At 27.6% G+C, this 22,496-nt stretch overlaps 1 protein-coding gene across 2 annotated transcripts; it reads left to right on the plus strand.

The window, feature by feature from the left end:
• Positions 1-5,925: 5,925 nt before the first annotated feature.
• Positions 5,926-19,892, plus strand: cib (thymosin beta cib). 2 transcript variants are annotated; one of them, XM_015524788.2, is made up of 6 exons: positions 5,926-6,134; positions 16,104-16,235; positions 17,843-17,956; positions 18,197-18,322; positions 19,063-19,176; positions 19,430-19,892. In XM_015524788.2, the coding sequence occupies exons 2-6, from the start codon at positions 16,106-16,108 to the stop codon at positions 19,453-19,455; spliced, it is 510 nt and encodes a 169-aa protein (XP_015380274.1). In that variant the 5' UTR covers positions 5,926-6,134; positions 16,104-16,105; the 3' UTR covers positions 19,456-19,892. The 2 variants fall into 2 exon arrangements, with proteins under 2 accessions (XP_015380274.1, XP_015380273.1); XM_015524787.2 differs by having other exon boundaries at positions 5,995-6,130.
• The last annotated feature ends 2,604 nt before the right edge of the window (positions 19,893-22,496 follow it).

Below are 22,496 nucleotides of genomic sequence, written 5' to 3' on the forward strand. Positions count from 1 at the left end.
CGGCCCAGGTCGGCGAGGCGTACAACATCTTACTGTTTGCCACAGTGCCAAGAAGCGCTCTTTTGCTTTGCGACGGTCCGCCGATGTTGGGCATCAGTCTGCCTATGGCTGTCGCTGAGTCGGTAGCCTTACGGGAGGCCTGTTGTATGTGTTTGGTGAAAGAGAGCCGAGTGTCGATCTCAACACCAAGGTATCGCATTGATCGTTTGATAGGAATTACGTGTCCTTCAACCAGAAGCTCCGGGTTGTCATATTTGTTTTTCCTTGTCAGGACTACAGCCTCAGTTTTGGTGGGGGCTAACTTCAGTCCGTTTTGTTCCATCCAAGCCGATACCTTAGCTAATACAGGATTAAGCAGGGTAGCGGCTGCCTCGCCTGTGCGGGCGATTCCTATGACGCACACATCATCGGCAAATGCCACGAGTTGGACACCCGAAGGGGTTTCCATGTCCAATAAATCGTCGTAAAAGACATTCCACAAGGCTGGTCCGAGAACCGAGCCCTGTGGCACGCCGCACGTCGTACTTCGATGGTGGAGTGTTTCGCCAACCAATATGGATCGATCCTGTAGGTAGGATCTTATTATTTTCACAAGGTAAGAGGGTACATTCTTAACCCGGAGGGCATTATCCACCTTCTTCCAGGGAGCCGTGTTGAATGCATTCTTCACATCTAGAGACACAGCCACGCAAATATCCCTGTGCTGTGCCGCACCTAACGCTGCGCCGTGTGCGGCGTTCAGCAGTCGTTCAATTGCGTCAGAAGTCGAGCTGCCTTGGCGAAACCCGTATTGGTTTGGTGATCTATGACCGGTGCTATCGAGGTGCGTGTCGAGTCTTGCCAGAATTAGCCGCTCTAAGAGTTTCCCCGAGGAATCAAGCATACACAGCGGCCTATAGCTGGACGCTTCGGTTGTCGGCTTGCCGGGGCCTTTGTGCAATAGTACTAGTCTGGATTTCTTCCATCGGGAAGGGAAGGTGGTGTTGGCCAAGCAGTTGTTGTAGACGCTGAGTAGGATGTTAGGCTTCCGGAGGAACACCTTGGCTAGAACCTCATTGGGGATACCATCAGGGCCGGTTGCCTTGCCAGGGGGAAGTCTTTTGCAGGCTTGGGCCAGTTCGGCCAGGGTGAAGTCTTCAACGGTTTCATCTTCTGCGGTTTCTGGTGGGCGGGGCTCGAGTGCCCAGTCTGTCGCTGGGGGGTTCGAAAAATCTTCTTACCTATATCATATATCTACAACCTACTATAAAAGTGTCAAAGTTGTTCACATTTAAACATCGTTATTGAACCAATAAGGTTAGTCAGTACTCAGTTTCAGTATAATAATAATTTAACAATAGCCCGCTAGCCGCTGCCTACAGATTTAAAATTATTAACACTTATAAAATAAAAACTATAATTTATTAAATTGGTCTTTTCATATACCTATACCTACCTGTAATTATATGTTGTATTAGCATCAAACTATGTTAACCTCAATCCTTTTCAAAATTCAAAATATTCTGTTCAATATATAATTTATATAAATCATTATAATATCAATATAAAATTATAGCTAAATCATAGCAGCTAGCATTCCTAAAATAAGTTGATAATTTTGTAATAACTACTCTCTTAGCCTCTCAAAAAATTTGCAATTCCCTCATATATACTTCTTGTTTGTTGGGTATTTTTATTTTATGGCTTGTAAATTATAAAAGCATACTGGAAAGTATGGGTTTATTAAATCATTTATAAATTTGATTCTATTTTTGTCCTTTTTTTAAATAAGTAATTTTTATTCATAGCCTGGTTCGTCTCATATAATTCTTAATTCTTATGAACCTTTTAAATTTTAAATTCAAAATTATTAATAAACAAATAGGTAGTGCTTTCACTGGATGGCTTCTTCCCTCACGTTTTCATGCAAAAAAAAAAATAAATAAAAATATTATATCACATATTCATATTATGCCCAAGGGTACAGATTGTATACTTCTTGTTAAAATTTAAAAATAAAAATTTCAATTCATCGACGAACACATGTCTTGGTTTTACAAAATTATGTGTGATTTTTTTATCCCACCATCAACTTTGGTAACAGTAAACATTAATTTCTTCAATTTTGAAAGTGGTTTCTGCGGTAAGAAATTGAATCTAATTTGAACTTGATTACCTAGTCAAAAGTAAAAAATCAACAAAAATATTTTTATTTTATCGGAAAAATCAAAGAAAAATATTAAGAAAAAATATAGGAATTTGTATATTATATAGAAACGCAAAACCAATTTTCATCAAGATTGGTTGTTTTTTTTTTGTTGCTGTAATTAATCGATTTTTTCACAATATATATTATATTTATTGTATTAGTATTTTTAGACGTAATAAGATGAATTTCAAAATATTTTGGATCTTTGGGTTTTTGATTTTGACATTTATTTATTTATGTATGATCATAATGTACAATATTGAATAGCTAGGTATGAACGAAGGTCTAAATAACGCGAAACTGAGGAAAATATTCAATGAACATAATAAAGTATAATATAGGTTTAAAAAGTCGAAGACAGTTGGGCAGGACATCTATGAAGAGCGGAGCCGTGGAAGACGTATGATAGATTGATTAGAAAACAATAATTAACAAAGTCAATCAAAACCAAGAGGACAAAATTTCTCACGAGTAATGAAGTATAGTCAACCACTTACCTACTTCCTATTTAGGAAATCCGCTCTCACGCTTATTATATAGTTATATTTATAAATATAGGTATTGTAGTGTAGGTATTTATAATTTATTATGTAGCTCGCGCAATGTATAGGTATTAGGCACCTACAGGTACCTTTCCTACAATTTTTGTCAACTAATATTATTTAGAATCTGCAACTGCAGACAAATACTCATTATTGTACTTTTTACTTTTTTCACTAAGTTATACAATGTAATCACGGTTAGTTTTTACTAACAAATGAACACTTCACAACACAGTGTAATTATTAATTAACCTATCCATTATGTATTTATGTCACTTAATATAATATAAATAACCAGCCTTAAATATAATAATATTAATGATATTACATAATTTTAAACAAAACATCAATAATTACTGAAAAATATAGTCTATACATTTTCATTAATAGACACTATATATAGATAGGTATTATTATTTTTACGTGTAAAATACTGGAATCTATCAATATTCTAATTATTATAAAATTTTTGCTTTTTTTTCCGTTAATAATAAATACGCAAATTCGAAATTTCCTAAATATTATTATTTTATTGTTCACTCTTAAACTATGATGGTGGAAAAGATTAAATTATGGACCAAATAAATGAGATAGTGTCAAAATGTAAAATAAATAATTTATAGAATAAATTTTTTAAGTACATTAGCGAGAGTGACTACTGACTAAGTCCATACTTTTATAAAATTTCGAAACACTGTTATCGAAAGTCATAAAGATAAAGTGTTAACCAAAGAAAAGAGATTAATCCGTTCTATCGTATAAGACAGGGACAAGCTACAGGTATAAACCTCATACAATCCAGTATGAGTATTTTATTAGTATTACGATAGCGCTTGAGAAAATTAAGATGTGTAAAATGTACAGAGTCTATTATACTATTATAACTGTATATACGGCAGTACGATTAATCACTTAAACGTTGCATCTTATAGGTTTATATCATACATGTATATATTCCGGCGCCATGTACGATATAGTTGTAATGATTTACTTTTTTTTACTTTTAAAAAATAAATAAGAATGAAAATTTAAAACAATTGGTAAATTTGGTATGGGATTACAAAAATAATAAATTAGACGACGTGATGGGATGATTGGGCATCTGGTGACACTACTGATACTATATAGTGTCTTCAACTTGATTGAATTAAATGATATATTATATTTTTAATTGTTTAGTGCGACCACTAGCGTTTTAATATAAAATACGATGGGAGTAGATGATAGTAATATTTTAATAGAAAAATTATATATTATTTGATTTGCATGATCTGAATTTTTAGAGATAGAGAATAAAATAGAATTGTTTAGGAAATAGAAGGGAATAGAAAAAGAGTAGGAATTAATGGTGATTGTGAAGAATTCGGTTGACGGTTGCTGGCGTACCACTGAGCTTTATAGATTTATTATATAGGACACCTCATGTGTTATCTCTGTTTTACAAACTTATAAAGTTATAAGTTTATAACCATTTATTATAGAATAGACTATAGATAGAAAAGTATATTCTTACTATTCTACAATCAACGGTATAAGGTTAACATACCAAATTTGTATTCAGCACTTCAACAGTTCCAATTTTGTGTAATAACCTTCACCTAACAATATAATGAATTTACCTATCATCAAACTTAAAGGTAAAAATATAATAAAGGGTAGCAGAAAAGAGTCGAATTTTGTAGAGAAGTCCTTTGTTCGATTTGCGTGAGTTGACTATGCGAGATCAATTTAGCATTATTCAACGTAACACTTATTATTTCAGAAAACACGAACGTTTATTTTGTTTATGAAAATATTTATTTTATATAATTTTAATTCGAAAAAAATTATATTTATTATTATTGTCTATCATGTTTTTAAAAGGTTTTTACTTTTTCATCAATACAATACATTTTTCATTTTATTTTTTTGAGCAGAATATATTTCGGAGACTTAGATCTGTAAAAATCAAATTTTGAACGAGAAGATTTTTGGTTATAACTTATAAAGTTATAAGTATTTAAAACGTTTTATGAGTGGACCTACATTTTATCGGGCCATTGCAGACATATTTATCCCTATAATAACATTCCAATCTGCAGCTTATCATGATTTAAGTACCTACTTGTAATTTAAGTATCACAAACTACTCGTCCAAAACTTTAGATTTATATATATTACAAGTAGGTACTCCAAAAAAATACGTTTCTGAAAGAGGAATTAGAAAAGTAAAATATTGTAGATATTTAACCATTTAAAATTATATAAGAAAAATATTTTCAAAAACGTTAATATTTTTTCAATGTATCCAATTAATTATATTTTAATAATATTATGTAAGATGTGACAGACATTTATATACAAAGTTCCTATTGAAAAAGGGCCAATAAATTTTTTTCCGAATATTGCAATTTTCCGATTATTTTTCGCAACTTTTCTTTTTGTAAAAACTTCATTTGGTATATTACGAACATTTAAAAAAAATATATCCAAATCAATCTAACTTTTCTCGACTGATGCGGTTACCAATAAACTGCAGCTTTTCAATTTTATTGTATAGATAGCCAGATAAGTATAGAATAGGTAGTACCTATTATATATATACATATATATGTATATAGGTACAATAGCTATAGCAGGTACATCATGATAATTAATATTACACATAAATACATAATACATATGAGCATACGAGATACGACATATATACCTATACTATGTGTATAGCTAGAGTGTATATATGCCTAGATTTTACGAAGTTACATGAATATAATATTCAATATCCAAATATGGTATATTTTAGACATTGTGTAATATTTATTTATATTTAAATTTTTTAGGTATATATTTATTATATATATATAATGTTTGTAACCTTTATACATTTATATAATATCATTATTGTGCTTTAGTATTTATCTAATTTACTATAATAATAGTGATATAGTGTGCATATTTTCTTTTCAATTACCATTATTCATTGTTATTTGACATTTAAGTTTCAATGAAGTTAATAAATAAATAATAACTGAAATCACTGTAGTAATAGTTTACGATCCGAACATTTCCAACGCCTCGTACAATAATCTCGGTGACATCTCCCGGGATATTTCACGTTACCATGTATGTTCGCACTGGCCGTCGATTGCAATTTTTTTTATCTCCCACGGCGTCACGACCGGTGGCGGTGTACACGTCCCGTCCGGACACCGGTCCCGCCCAGACGCCAGACGGCACAGCAGTCGTGAGCAAAGACGTGGTGAACACTCAGACGGCAGACACTCAGTACTCAGTAGTCCATCAGTCAGTTGTACTACGCAGTCATACAGCCTACTGTGTTCTTCCACCGAACAAGAAGACACACCTCCAACGTCAGATTTCCGCTTACACATTCATAATACGTCGTCGTTGGAATTACCAAGTAGGTAAATCCGATACCTGTGTCTCATTCATGCATTTATTATAGATTTAATTTATCTAATCCCTCGGTATACGTTTCCGGTACATATAATTATGTATTGTACACTGAGTATATTCGTACTTTCTGAATTACCTATAGTCAAAAACTCTAAACTTTGAACTTTTATATTTGGGCGCTCCCTTTTTAACCCCAATATTAAAACGAAAATAAATTTATTTTTATAACATGAAAAAAATTCCTCTTTAAAATAAAATTTCATGATTACTATTAACTGTTCAAGTTTTAATCTATTATAATAATAATTAATTAATTTAAGGTACGTTTATAGCCGTATAGGTACCTACAATACAATAGGTTACATATTAATGAGTTCATCTATGGTTTCAAACTATTTAATATCATAACATGAGAATGGGAAGTATATATTCATATATGTAATTTATTATTATGTATCATAATATCGAATGTTTGCCTGATTGGGTGAAAATTTCTTTCGCAACACTAATTAACCACTTGATAATACTCTAAACGACTGTGTAGCTTCAAAATATTTTTATTTATTTTTTGTGCTGAATGCTGATTCACTCATAATGATTTCTATATAAAAGTTACTTATGTAGTTATGTCTTATATGTTCTACACTACTATACAGTACCTACTACCTATTCAATGGCATACGGTAAATGTTTTGATTTTAAAGTAGCTCGCTTGTATAATATTAAATAATAGTAAAATATTAATTATAGATATTTATCAATCGAAAAACTGTAATGGGTCATTGTCGTGATAAAAAATACTTAAAATTTTAGTAATAAAATCATTTATATATAAATGATTGATTAATATAAATTAGCATACACATATTGTAGTATTGCAGTATCGACTACTGACGTTTAAGTCTTTCTACTGATTGGTATTTTTTGTTAGTCATTTTATGTCCACTAATCAATTACAATACGTTTTCAGCTTTTAATAAACATTTCGATTTTTACTTCCTCATAAAGTTGTTTACATAATACAGAATACGTCTTTGTTTTTAATTCTCAGTTCTCTGACCATATGGTGAAAGAGGTGTTTGTATCGTGACGAGTGCTTCGTGCATAGCAATCTGTTGTATAAACATCTGTCTGACGACAAGACACCGGGCGTAGTTATAACCCGTATTTAGGACACGGCATAATATAGACTTACTGTTGTACTATTGTATATATTGTGACGTTAATTTAAATTTTATCTCTGAATTAGTTTTACACTGATCGATCGAACTGGCCATTGCCAATTGGCTATGTTTGAATATAATATACAGTTATTATAGTAAAAAATTATTTGATTTTATGATTAGTTATACTTACTAATCCTTACAACTTTATATTTGGTACTTACTATAGTTACTACTTTCGTATTCAGTAGCGTAGTACGCTAGTACGCAGGATTTTAGTTCGGTTAGGATTTTTCATGCGTAAATGATTAAATAATAATATACAATTTAAATAATTTGCTAAACAGTTTTTATATAATGAGTTACAACAAATTATAATTAATAATAAATTAGCAATTTAATTTATATCTATTAAAAATTACCAACAATTTATCGATTCTGAGTATTTAAAATGATATAGTAAATAAGATTTTTTTGTAAAATGAAAAAATTTTTTTTTTTTTTTGGGGGGGGGGGTCAGAACCCTACCCCTGCGTACGCCACTGTTCGTGTTTAAAGATTTTAAAGTTTCATAATATTAAAATCAATAGTTTAATATAAATTTTGCTTGTACGGTCAATTTTATAGCGGTGTATAAACTGAATAATATTAGTATTTATTGTATTATTATAAATTAAATTAAAGTCTACAATGTAGATTGCGATGTAACGGTCAACTTCCTACATAATATGTTAGTACACCTACAATTTAGACTACATATTACTCATGTCCTTGGACGTCTTTTGGGTCGATAACACTTGAATTTATTCATACCTATAATGTATAAGATATACTTAAATGCAGCACGTACAGGTAGTACAAATTTGTATGTATTACTGCGTGCATTTGATAAGAACGTCTTGAAAATACTAATAAGCTATAACCATAACGTAACGTGCAGTCAACAACGATTATTATTTATTATTGTATGGAAATATTGATGAAATCATCGAATTGTTTTTCTAAACACTCACCTTTTTTGTGTGAATATTATTGTTTGTCATCTTTGGAGAAATTTGTGTTTGGCAAACATTTCTAATTCGTGATTATTGAAACCATTTGCTAAAAATCAATTAGTATCGCCTTCAAATTAATTATGAATATCTGAATCATCGCGTGACTATGGGTATAGATTATTACTGAGAAAGTCCTCCTATCCACGACTTACTGTTATTTTATTTTGTCATTAAACAACGATATAAATGTTATACCAAACATTTATGTTCATAAAACTTTGATTTTTAGTTTTGTACATTGAAGCCAAACGCTAAGCCAAAACATTATTTCAATAACTAAGGTACATATTATACGTTATCGGTTATTTTACAACATTACTAAAGTATTTTTAACTGCCTGTTAAAAAAAAAAAATAATAAAAGTCTATACCTCGGGGGGTATTTTGTAGCTTATCTATACAATATGCAGACTATTGTGAATTGTGATTCATTAATAGGATGCCTCACTCACATGACGTCTGCTTAACATTAGTTAGTTTAAATTCTTAGCTTCGTTAGATTTAATGAAAGAGTAATTTGACCTATTAGCAAACTTAATGATAGTGACATTTTCTGAGTCATATTGCCGGATTTTTTACAATATTTTTATTTTTAAGTAAGTTATGTTTATTCATTCATTGTTTATGTAAAAATTGCAATTTAAAAATGCTATCATAACTCGCTTAAAAATTAAAATACAACCAACAAAAATTATATTGTCATCCTTTATGTTATATAATAAGTCATTCATCAATAAATAAATAAATATGGTATGGTACCTATGAACTTGTATTATAAACAGAACGAAAATAGTGGTATTTTCTGATCCATTAAGATAATAGGTATTATTAAAATTTAGAAATACGGTTTTAGTATGTAATAACTCGTAGTTAAAAACGTGTTAATAAAAATAAAAATTCTGAATAATCGTATTAATTTTTTTATAAGATTGCGTAGGTAATACAAATTTAGTGTCTTTTCTCTTTGCTTAAATATAAGTTGTGGAGGATGTAAAGATCATGAATATTATTAATTTTCTATTATAGTATTTATTTTCTATTAGTAAATAAGTTATTTATTTGTATAGCATTTTTATATAGGTATTAATAAATAATTGTTAATATACATTGTAGTAAAAAGTAATTTTTTTTAAAGATGTTCTTAAATATGTGCTATTTATATTCCTAAATATATTATATATTATATAGATATTTAAACATCAGACTATTTCATATAAATAGGTATTAAATAATAGTTTAATATCTTATATACCTAAATAAAATAAACAAAATCATTATACATAAAAACTATTGGTAAGACTTGGCAAACTTGCTTTACATTTTAATTGCTGATAAAATGAACACCGCAGTACACCATAGACATTTATAAATGATAGTAAAAATAAATACACAGTTTAATATTTGTTATATAATTTACAAGTAGGTACATATTTGTATCTAAAGTTCAATTTATCAGAAATTACTATTTAAAATGATTTAACTTAAGAAAATTTTTTATTCTTGTAATTACTATATTTTAGACGTTGGTAGATGTTAAATAAAAATGTGTGGTTTATTTAATTTAGTTTAAATATTTCATTGTTCTAAGTTCTTACGTTATAAATTGATTAATATATCCAACTAATTTAATGATTTAAAATTTAAAATTAATACATTCAGTTAACATAAATCATTAGTTCAAATTTCAACATAATTCCTTGTATGATGTGACAGTAATGAATATATGAATATGATTAACAGTAATAATACTATATAATATATATATAGGTACAATATGTATTATTATAAGTTAAAATGTTCATGGCTACAACATAGACCTTGTGTTTATGGAATGCACACTAGGGTGCTGGTTTCATAATTATTGTAAACGTTTACACAATAATATGCATATACATCTTTATTTTATAGATAATACAATCGCCAAGTTTAAATACGATAATCGATATTCTATTATAAATGTGTAGCTAATTAAAATGTAATTTACATTTTGATATGGGAAATTTGAAAATATAAGTTGGTATAGATAATTAATTGCAACTAAATATTTTTAATTATTGTTTTTTTTTTTAAAATAAAATTCAAATTATTATTATTATCTTTGCCGATTTAATAAATTTGTATTAAAATTCATAATTATTGTAATCATCCGTCTTCTTTTTTACCTACGTCATACATGATTCAACAGTTTTGTATATAATTTTATTTTTTATAATTGTTATTGTCTTTTTTTTAAATATATATAATGTATTATGTTTCATATTGTTTTTAAAATGTATATTATTATATTTAACAAATAACAGTTTATACAGTCCAGGAAATCTATATAGTCTGTATTAGTCATGTGGTCAATACAATGTTTATGCGTATAAAATATATAGAACCAAATGACAAAATGGGGGAATATGTGTTTAATTCGAGGTCGGTCGTACCGTTGTATATCAGCTATATAGACGATGACATCATCCACTGAGTTCAACTGCGTGACGTCATCACATACCAGTGTATTATTTTCCTTTTTGTGGTGCATGCCCCTTCTATTAAATAAATGCAATTTGCACTGCATGATATATTTATACATTATAATCCTTCACTAGTAATTTTTTTTATATTCATAAATTATTGTGGGGATGACCACTTTTTTTGCAAAATTATTCGTTTATCGCTGTTTATATATATTTTTTTAGATTGATTCAACAGTTTCAATTAGTTAACTTTTAGATTTAAAAATTCGTCAATAATTTCCCAAAAGGAAAAACAATTGGAAAATTGTTAAATTGTTGTTGGATGTTTTTTTTTTAAATTTACTTTGTTGATAAAGGATATTTATTGTAAATTTTAATCCGCGTGTTTAATGTGAGATTAACTTTTACATAATGGAATCAAAATCAAATCAAAATACTACATGCTCATAAAGTGGAAACCCATCCCAAAAAGACTTGATGTTTTAGTTTATCTATTAATAAAATAAAATATAGAAAGGTCATGGATGGTTGGGGATTGGTTTTTATCGTATTATTTGTGTATGGATTAAAATTCTATATTCGTTATTATCAAATGTCCCAGGAAGTTACAACTATTTGAAATATTTCACGTCACATAATACAACGATAATGTTTTTATTATTCAGAAAAAATATGATATGACTAGAATTTTATTCATTATAAGCTTCATAATATATTATTATATGCTAATCAATATTTCATTTTTATTAATAACGTAAACTATTCGTTATTATTAATGATATTTTACCACTGTATAATGTATATTATACCTAGTATTAACTTATAGTTAGAATGATTGTTTATCTTTTATCTTAAACTTCTTGATATTTTAATCAACTAATTTGAGTAAAAAAGTTTAAAAATATTTAAATGTATCTATATATTATATGAAATGATATGCTCTTATATTTATATGCAAAAATCATTCATTGTCCATTGTCGTATATAATCGTATCTTTGGCTGAACTTCTTTATTAGAGACAACAAACTCCTAAGTTGTACGTCCAACATAATTTTAAATACATTTTAATAATTGGGCAAGCCGCAGACGGCTTAGGTACTTAAAGTTAGATTAGCACTGCATAGAAGTCGGTGGGCGTACCTGTGAAATATTTTCGAGGGAGTGGGAAATTATTAAATAATATCTCACTTTAAAACCATTAAAAACCCCAAATCAAATATTCATTATAAAAAATAAATATGAATACTTATTATATTTAAAAAAAAAACTCTCGGGGAGGGGGGAAATTTCCTTGTTTTTCCCCTTATGTACGCTTGTAATTGAAGTACAGTTTAATCAATGTACTCAAATATTAAATGTAATTAAATTGATCGACACAAGTATTACGCATCATGGACGGTATTTGTTTAATAGTTTAGGTTATACCAATGAAATTCAGGTAGATTGTATAACTTTGAGGCTATCACTCACTATTTTTTTTATTTTTGGGACATGTAATAGTAATCTATATGAATCAATATTTATACTAATATAGGTATGGATAATAAACATATAGATTTAACAGTATGATAAATATAAATATTTATCTGTTTGGTATGTGACATATCATTCATAAAATCTTATGAGTTATGACTCATATCAATATTCAGTATATAACTAGAGAATTAATTTAAAAAAATGAATCATTTTTTTAATCATCAGTTATTCAATTGTAGTATATTATATGATATCCTATATAGAAGTGTAGTACGAGCAACTAAGTATGCTTCCAACTTTTTACTGAGTAACAAAAATTAATATTGACTATATTCATAATTTGATTTAACTTTTTATTATTTCCATGATAATGCTTCAATAGCTAAATGTAGAGTCTATTGGAGTCTATAGTAAAAAAACAAATTTCAATACTAACTTGTTTTTTTCTGGTTAGCCTTATATCAATAATTCTCAACAATAATATTCGTAAGTATTAAGTAGTAAATTAAATGAAATAAAATTGTAATAATTTTATTTTTGTCTGTTGTGACAAAAAAGAAGTTTTATGGTTATATCAATATATTTTACTTTTTATTTTGTAATGCGAGGTTAATTAGGTACTTATGTATTATATTACCTAAGTATATATTTTGATGTTATTTCTGTAAGAATGTATTTTAAAGAAATATTTACACTATTAATTATGTACATATACATTTTTAAACTTATCGTATATAATTCTTTAACGGTTAAGTCATATAAATTATTTGTAGAGAATAGTTTTTATTAGAATCGTTGTCAATATAAGTATACGCATAATATAAAAACTGACATGTTTAGTAAGTAGTTTTGATGCATAACTAGGACTTTTACCTTTTAAGGTCTCAGGTTTCATACAGTGGTGGTATACCTCTATATAGAAACGTGTATACATTTACGGTGTTTATTATTTCTGTTCCGTATATTTTTAATGCCATAAGACGTTAATATAAATATTTTCAATACCTACTTATATTATATTTTATTGAAACATTCTGTAAAATTCACGTTTTCAAAAGAAAAAAATTGTTTGAATTATTATCTTTGACATTTAATACGTTCTTGTTTGCTTGCTTGATACACTGTGAATTGTGATACTTCAGATGAAATAAGTACACAATTTTTATTGTTTGAAAAATAAATATTTCTTTTGCTTTACATGACAATAGTTTATTAGCGAATACTGTATAATAAACAATAGTAAATAGCCGTGCCCTACATGTCTCTCCTTTCTTTTATTTTTTTAGGCAGGTAAAACATTTTTTTAATACATATATTATCATAATAGCCGTAATACTTGATGGCATACAAAAAAATATATCCATGTTTTCATTTGGTTTTTAATAATTTATCTTGTTGGTCTTTAATAAATAGTAAATACCTAATATCTGTTTTGGGACTCGAGGAAAGTATAATATAGTGCCTATATAATACGCATATTTGGATGTATCATATACCTATACCATCAAAAGATGGGTAGTAATGTGGATAAATGTACGGTTACATGGCTCATCTACATAATCATTGTCTTTAAAAATAATACATCATAAAAAAATATAGCGTCACAAAAACGGTTAACAGAGAAAGAAAGACCATGGAGCTAATACTGGTTTCAAGACCTATTTACCGTACAAGGAAATGATTTTTAATACACACAGTATTACCTACTTCAATGACGAACTGTTTCATCTTTCTAGTATAGCCGTATAGGTATACAACTACTGTAGATTAAAAACTGCAAATGGTGGTATATTAAAGAGTACATTTCATATCTATTCTAGTAATAGGTATTATACTTTTGATATTTTGAATCAAATTATATTTGTTATCCTACCTACCTAATTATAAGCTGCATAACTATATTAATTACTTTGGAGTAAACCCGTATCTTGTATGCGTTTTTGGGTGAATGACCCAATTTAAATACAGATGCACCGATCCATATCAAAAATTAATTATTATTAATGATTTATAAAATGTCGATGTTGGGAAGTTCTAATTGACTGATCTTCAATTACCACTTTACCTACTTAGTCGAGTGTTTATGATTTATAATCTAAATTGTTAAATATACCTTATAAGTTATAAAAATTATAATAAATTTACTTTTATATGTGTGAAGCTGATGTGAGTCTGTATGGTGTATGTTCACCATTTAATACTGACTCTTATACGAGAGTGAAATATTATACCACGTTACCGTGATTAGACAGACATACCACGTACGCACGATATACCTACTAATGTATTTTATAAATAAATAATTTTATATTTTTAACAAATTAATACATTTTTAATTTAAACGTTGGCCCTCGAGATATACTTAAATGTAAGCACCTAAAAATGACTATAGTAAAATGCAATATCATGAACTTTAAATTAAATGATACTAGGAAAATACTTCCATCTAACGACGAATATATCCTGCAATAATATTGAAAAAAATATTTATCAAGATTGGCATCACAAAAATACTTATAAAGCTCACCCGGTTAGGTTTTAATTCATCGAAATAGGCACGTCACTCGTGAATAAACATTTTAAAGTGCATTCAATCATACTCTACCCTTTTGTGGTTGTATATGCTCAGCCGCTCAGGCTTCAGATAGAATCCATCTGTAGGGTCCTCAAATTAACAGTGGTTCCAAGTCTCGGTCGACTCTGACACACCCTGTTTTAATAATTCGACACTAGCTAGATATTATGTTTAATGTAAGATAACGTTAATGTTAATATGATGTAATAAATGATAGTATAATCAGAATGAGAACAAGAATATTATTTAAAAATATACTGTGTGTTTTTATATTCTTTTTTATACCAATATTAGTATCAAAGCCAAGCATAAATTCTCTTCTTCTTTTTTTAGTTGCCTTTAATTGTATTTTTAATTCTTTTTATGAGCTAATTCATATAAATAACTTATATTATATCAGTACTTATATTACCTATGTTATTTCCTTGTGTTATATATAGTATTAATAAGGTTTAAGATTTTACTTGCGGATTGGGAAAAAAATTATGAATCATATTTTAAATCATTTATATTGATATCAACTGGTAAATAACACGTTTTTGCACTATCAAAATAAATTATCATTCTATAGAACATGAAAGTGCATTTTAATGTTGTATTTTATAGTAACATAATATAACACATAGATATTTAAATGTGTTGTATTGTATAGGGTTATGGGTACATTGTTCCTACCAGTTTGATACTCCCTGCGTGATCGATAATGCCTCAGCACCCCCCCCCCCACCCAAACGTTAAATGCATTATTCTCTGACAAATGTGTATACAACACAATCTCAACACATTGGGGGATTCTATTTCCGTTGTAATAATGTATTTATTTTTATTATAATATCAAATAATTTTATTTTTTTATTTTTTAGTTTAACTAGCTGTACTTACATTAATAGATTATATTTATATATCCATACTGTTACAAAATAAAAATGTAATTTTCTAAAAAAAAAATATTTTCATTTTATATTATATAGGTAGGTATTTTTCATAATATGTATACTATGTACAGTATATGTAGTGTTAAATTGGAATAAATATATGCACATTACACATTTTATGCTCGATTTAATTGGTATGAACGCTAAAACACATAATGCCCAGGGGATATTATGAGTTTTTTCCCACTTAGAATGAGTCATTGCATGAATCACCCTTTTTGAAAAAAATTTAAATGCATTACTTTAAATATTATTCTTGGGTAGTTTTATTAACACTATTCTTGATTTATTATTATTTTTGTTTTCTATAGAAATGAGTTCTCCGTCATTAAAAGATCTGCCAAAGGTAGCATTCGACCTTAAAAATCAACTCGAAGGGTTCAATCCTGACAATATGAAAAAGGCCGATACTAATGAAAAAATCATTCTTCCTACTGCTGAAGGTAATTACTAATTTGATAATTCAAAAATAATACGATTTATTATTTTTTATATTGATCGTTTAAAATGCTTATATAGTTATATAAATTTAACGGGCATTAAAATGCAAAGCCTTAAAAAAAATAATTTCCGATAAATTAATTATTACTTTATTAGTTTGTTAAATTACTTGCTAATTGCTAAACAAATTTTAGTTTGTTGTGTGAGATTTCTGACAATCTGATTAATAAGTTTATAATATCTTTAAATTTGTTTTAGTTTATTATGCACAATTCTATTTCCTATAGTTTTATGTATAAAATAATAATATATTGATAAGAGGATGTTAGCACATCATTTGTGTCCTCCCTGTGACGCGGAACACACCAAATTTACGCACATCAGTACCAAACCCTATACGTTGTTACTTTAATATTAGAGTTAAATCACCTATTATTCAAAACTTTAAGTTAATAACATTATAATATATTGTGTCGTTATGTTCTCAATTTTATGTTATTTCATTTTTGTTTAAATTATGAGCTTGTAAGTAATTACAATTATTTTAAAATGGTTTTAAATCGCTTCGAAATTAAAATATCGTAAAAAGCGAATGTAGCGTGCGTATATCGCAACATGATTTGTGTAGTAATGTTGTTAAGTCTAAGTTTGTTAAGAAGTGAACTTATTCTATTATTAAAAGTAACATCCCAGGAGTTGATTCTGCTTAACGTAAATTTGCTATGTTGTGCGTAGGTCAGAAAGTGAAAACGAATGGTGCGCTGACATCCTTCTATCCTAGCATCTATTATTACTAGGTAAATTTGACATTTGACAATAGATTTATGTTTGTCAAAGTATGTAAATTTAATATTGATATATTACTTGAAATGTAAGCTTAAAGTCATTGACATGGCAGACATAATTATATAATTTGCGAGTTATGTAAATAATGTACCTAATGGAAAAAATTATGTATTAAAAAAGCCTGTTCCTCAAAAAAAAAGTGCATGTGTTAAATCACAATTTATTTATTTATAACTTTTTATAAAAAAATATTTATTGATAAAGCTTAAGACGCCTTTTCATCGAAAAGGGGTTTTAGCTTGTTCGTCATTAATTTAACATCTATTTCTAAGGCTATTTAGTTATCCTTGTTGGCTGTTTTTATTAATAAACTTTTGACATATATCTAGAACTACCAACATTAAAATTGTTTAATAAGTAATAAATGTACACTAATAAACAACTTGAAACTCATACATATCTATAAAACAAAGAAACATACAAATATTTTAAAGAATATTTTTAATTAAGTAAAATTGAGTATTATGAGAAATAAGACCGTTAGGTTTCATATAAATAGATAAATCTGGGCGCTTTCTTAGAGTCCCATAGTATGCAGTGAAAGCATATTCCTTGAAACACATGACAATTGCCAATGCATTAAGTAGGTACTTGTTATTTCAAATGGCTTTATAAGTTTAAATTATCTGTCAAATGCCAAAATAAATATGTTGCTTATGTGTGTAAATTTCATGTTTATGTGAATTTTTCACGCTTTTTGCTTGTATACATCTTTGAGTATGTTAAATTGCTTGCTATTGCTTTTTTCTTGGGTTAAAAAAAGACGTGAAACGCGAACGCCAACATAATGATCTCATCCATGGCGTCAATAACTTTAGTGCGGATAAGCTGAAAAGAACAGATACTCTGGAAAAAGTAATCTTGCCGAATGCTCAAGGTGAGTGTGCTCATGCTATAAATTATATTTTGTCGAACTTTTTTTTTTAAAGTGCATGCTTATAAGTATATTACATAATATGATGCTGTTTTTATTTTAGACGATGGTACATTAAAATTAAACATATATATTTATTTGTTCCATATTAAATAATAATCAAAAACTGAATAGTTATAACTTATAATATTATATTATAATACACCTAGATATTTAATAAGTAATAAGATTTTTTATTTGTAGACGTGGCTGCAGAAAAAAGTCAAAAAGCCATCACTGAAGCACTTATTGAAGGTGTTGGTGGGTTCGATACTAACAAATTGAAACACACAGAGACTCAAGAAAAAAATCCACTCCCTGATAAGACTGGTCAGTATTTATCAAGTAATGTAATATATTACCCATATATATATATATGTCACATCCACTTAGTGTAATCGTATTTTTCATGAAATGGATATCCATTTCATGAACTACGATCATATTATTGTGTAAGTCAAATTTTAGTTCATGAAATTATTATAATTATTATTATTATATAAATTATTATATTATTATAAATAATTATAATAATGTAATAGATTAAAAAGTAAACTTAATTTAAACTGATTTTATTTTTTCATAACAAATCAGAGTTTATTAATATAATATTTAGTATTTAAAGATTTCGATTTCAAGAAAAGTTATAATATAAAGGTAATTATATTATTTATTTATTTTTTTTTTTTTTTTTATTAGAAATAAGCCTCGGCTGCGGAGGCCATTGGCTGAATTATATTATTATATAGTTGCTATATTATAATAATCTAATTGTATTTTTTCATAACAAATAAGAGTAATATAATATGTAGTATTTAAAAATTTCAATTTCACGGAATGTTACCTATTGATGTAATTAATTTAAAATATTACACAAAGTGTAAAATAAGAGTTTTCATTTCATGAAATGGATAAAATATACCTATTATGTCCATTTCATGAAAAATACGATTACACTAAGTGGATGCGACATAAACAGGGTGATTCATCAAGCGTGCTCAATATATATAAGTAATTAATTTTTTTTGCAAATTGTTTAAAATAAAAGCATTTATTTGTTTTCGTTTTAGTGATCGAAGCTGAAAAGGAACAACAACAATTAATTGCAGGTATTGAGAACTTTGACCCCACAAAGTTGAAACCCACAGTAACTGAAGAAAAAAACCCATTACCAACTAAAGAAGGTACCTAAATTTAATAATACTTAGTAGCCAACAGGCTACATTATTAATATTTATCATTCACTATACAAATAGTAAGCAATGAAATGTAGTAAAAAATAAGTCTTTACTTTAACATTAATTTGGTATTATTTCACATTTGTATAACTTATTTCATAAAGTTACCTATGTAAAAATTAATATAAAATAATACAAATTAAATTGTATAAATCTATAACTCTTTATAATTTAAATTATAATTTTTCTTTTTTTATAGTTATAGCTGAAGAGAAAAAAGCCTAAGCTTCAACATTCCTAATGGTTCCTCTGTGGGATGGATAAACTATTATATAAATTATACTCTTACATTTGTATCACCTTTGAGTTGGTAAAATTTGTATGAAAATGTGAACATTTTTCATAAAATACATATGCTATAGATGGTCGTTTATAACTAAGAATCTCTAAACCAACTCTGTCTTGATGTATTAACTTTTCAGTTAATTATAATATAATATATGTATTTTTTGCATTTTTTAACACTCAATGTATATGTATTTTTTTACTCTTTTTAAACATTTTTTTTATATAACCCAATACATAGATATGCTACTTTATAACACCAATATAAATATAGAACTTAAAAATTAAAAAATAAATGTATTTTTTTTTATTGTGTTTTGGCTTTTAATAAAAATTAGTGTATTATTTATCAATAAAAAAACAATTACCATCAGTAATATGTTTTAGAAAAAATTATTTTAAATTGTGAAAAAATTTTAAGTTAAAAATTACTAATAGTTAATCAGATTCGTAATTATTTAGTTTACACTAATCACAAATATTTTCAATCAATTAATTTTTATAAGTTTTGAATACATTTATCAACCGTAAAATACTTAAATGCTATTAAGCATAAGTATTAATATAATTGAGGTGAATAACAATGGACATTTTTATTCATAAACATAACATATTGAAATTTCAGATAATGATATTTTATTATTATAATTATTATCAACTGGTGGATAAAAAAATTTAAAAAAAAATAATGTACTTAGGTATTAGCATAAGATTTATAATAAAGAAATACAAGTCATAAAAAAATGTATACAAATTTGTATCATAATTTATATGAAATTATGTTGATATTTTATTGACATGAGTTAGTGCCGGTGCTATGATTTGCGAGGCCCTGTGCAATTTATAAAAACAACGCCCCCTCTCCACCTCTTGGACAAGTGACGACGAAAACATAATTGTTACAATCGTACAAAATACCAATAAAAAATTGCGAGGCCCTGTGCGGTTGCACTTCGTGCACACCTCTCGTGCCGGCACTAGGTGTATACTATTAAGTAGGTACATTGATTAAATATATATAGTATATTTAATCAATAGTAGGTAGGTATTGATGCTATTGATGTAGGGATATTAGGTAGGTACATAATAAATCAAATTTCCTATCTATTTCTTTTTAATATTAAGTAGGCAATTTTGCGGCAACTTACAGTAATACAATAATTTAAAATTTATGGAGTAAATAGTTAAAAATTATAATAAAACTTAAATGATATATTGTTGCAACTTATTATAATATTATAGTTGATTAAATAAATTCATGACTTTAAAATTTTTTTTTCAAATAAAATGTGCAACAATTTAGTTTTTTTTGTTGGTAACTCTAAGATTGAAATTGCTTTCCCTCACTAGCGACTAGCCATAATCATCAATAATGTAATTTTTTGACAAATCTTGGTCGCTTTGGTATATATAGTATATATATACATATTCTATCAATTATCATCCTAAACATAGTAGATAGAGGTATGTATGTTTGTTCCTACCCGGCAGAATAAGTTATATTTTTGATACCTACAAGATAGTAGACACATGGCAAAAAATAGTTGCGTATGTTAGTTCATATACCTACGGTAAAAAAATTACTCTGTGATTGTTAGAATATATATATATATATATATATATATATAATATGTATTAAGTGTATTTACTATTTATATAATCGATGTTGTTTAAAGTTTAAACTGCTTTATTGTGTGGTGCACTGGTGTCTACATTAATAAATAATAATAATTTATAAATGTATGATGGCTTATCGATGAAACTGACATCTAAATTCATGACTTTTATGTTTATTTTTTCATTAATCAATGACTTTTAATTACTGATAAAAATAAAACAGAAAACTTTATTATGGTTTTGGACGTATTTTAACTTGGTATAGTTGTAATTATATTCAGAAATTAAAATAATGTACATCTGGTAATTTCTCTTAAACGTTTTGTTCATATTATTCGAAACATCTGCCTATATCCGTGTATATACTGTATGTATATTAAGTCATAATATGAGTGAAAATGTATCATTCATGTTGAGTGATAAAGGTAAAGAACTGCTAGTACCTATTATGTTATTTAAATTTTTTAAACATCACACAACTTAAAAAAAAAAAAATGAAAATACGTGGCGTTGTATTATGAATAAGTGTAGTGCAAACATTTTTTTTTTTAATAGCTAGTTTCAATATTACAGCTCAACAATTATTAGAACGACATAACAAGATAACAGTTCTATAGAGTATAGACTACAATATTAAAATATGTATAAAGATTTAATCATATGGGGAAAAAAATAAAAATAAAAATAAAATAAATAAATAATAAGTAAATAATTACAGTAAAAAAAAAAAAAAAATTAAAAATTAAAGTAAGTAAAGAAATCATATTATGAAACCAGCCTCCAAAATAAAATTAATTTATATATTTGTTACTATTTCCGAATTGGAGTTGAGGATGGAGGAAAGATTGAGAGGAACATTGATGGAATTAAGAGAATAAAATAAAATAGCGCGTTTCATCGCTTGCAGAGAAGGGCAATCAAGGAGAAGATGAGGGAGATCGCAAACACTTTCGTTGGGATGTATAGATGTATGAAATACAGAGTGGGGAGTCATAAAGTCCTTATTTGTGCGAGTGAGCAGGTAGTAATGTGTGACCAGAACGTAGGCGATTGAATTGTATGATACCAAATCTTGGTAAATTGAGGTTGTTAAACTTTGTTTTGTTAAGAACATTTGGTACGATGTTTTTGTATCTGGTGGCAAACTCAGCTGAGAGGTTTGACCAGTATGTGGACCAGAGGTTAGATATATGACACCGTAAAATTGGAATGAAATCGGTACGGGGGAGTTGGATGAGAGCGGGACATATTAAATTGGACGTAGATTGTCGGCGACTTCGTTCCCATGTACACCGATATGGCTTGGAACCCAAAGAAATTGTATGGACTAATTGGGTTGATGGAGTTTTAGGATGATTGATTTA

This window comes from Diuraphis noxia, unplaced genomic scaffold (genome assembly GCF_037042655.1).
Source record: "Diuraphis noxia isolate RWA-SAM2 unplaced genomic scaffold, SU_Dnox_SAM2 contig0004, whole genome shotgun sequence".
Lineage (NCBI taxonomy): Eukaryota > Metazoa > Arthropoda > Insecta > Hemiptera > Aphididae > Diuraphis > Diuraphis noxia.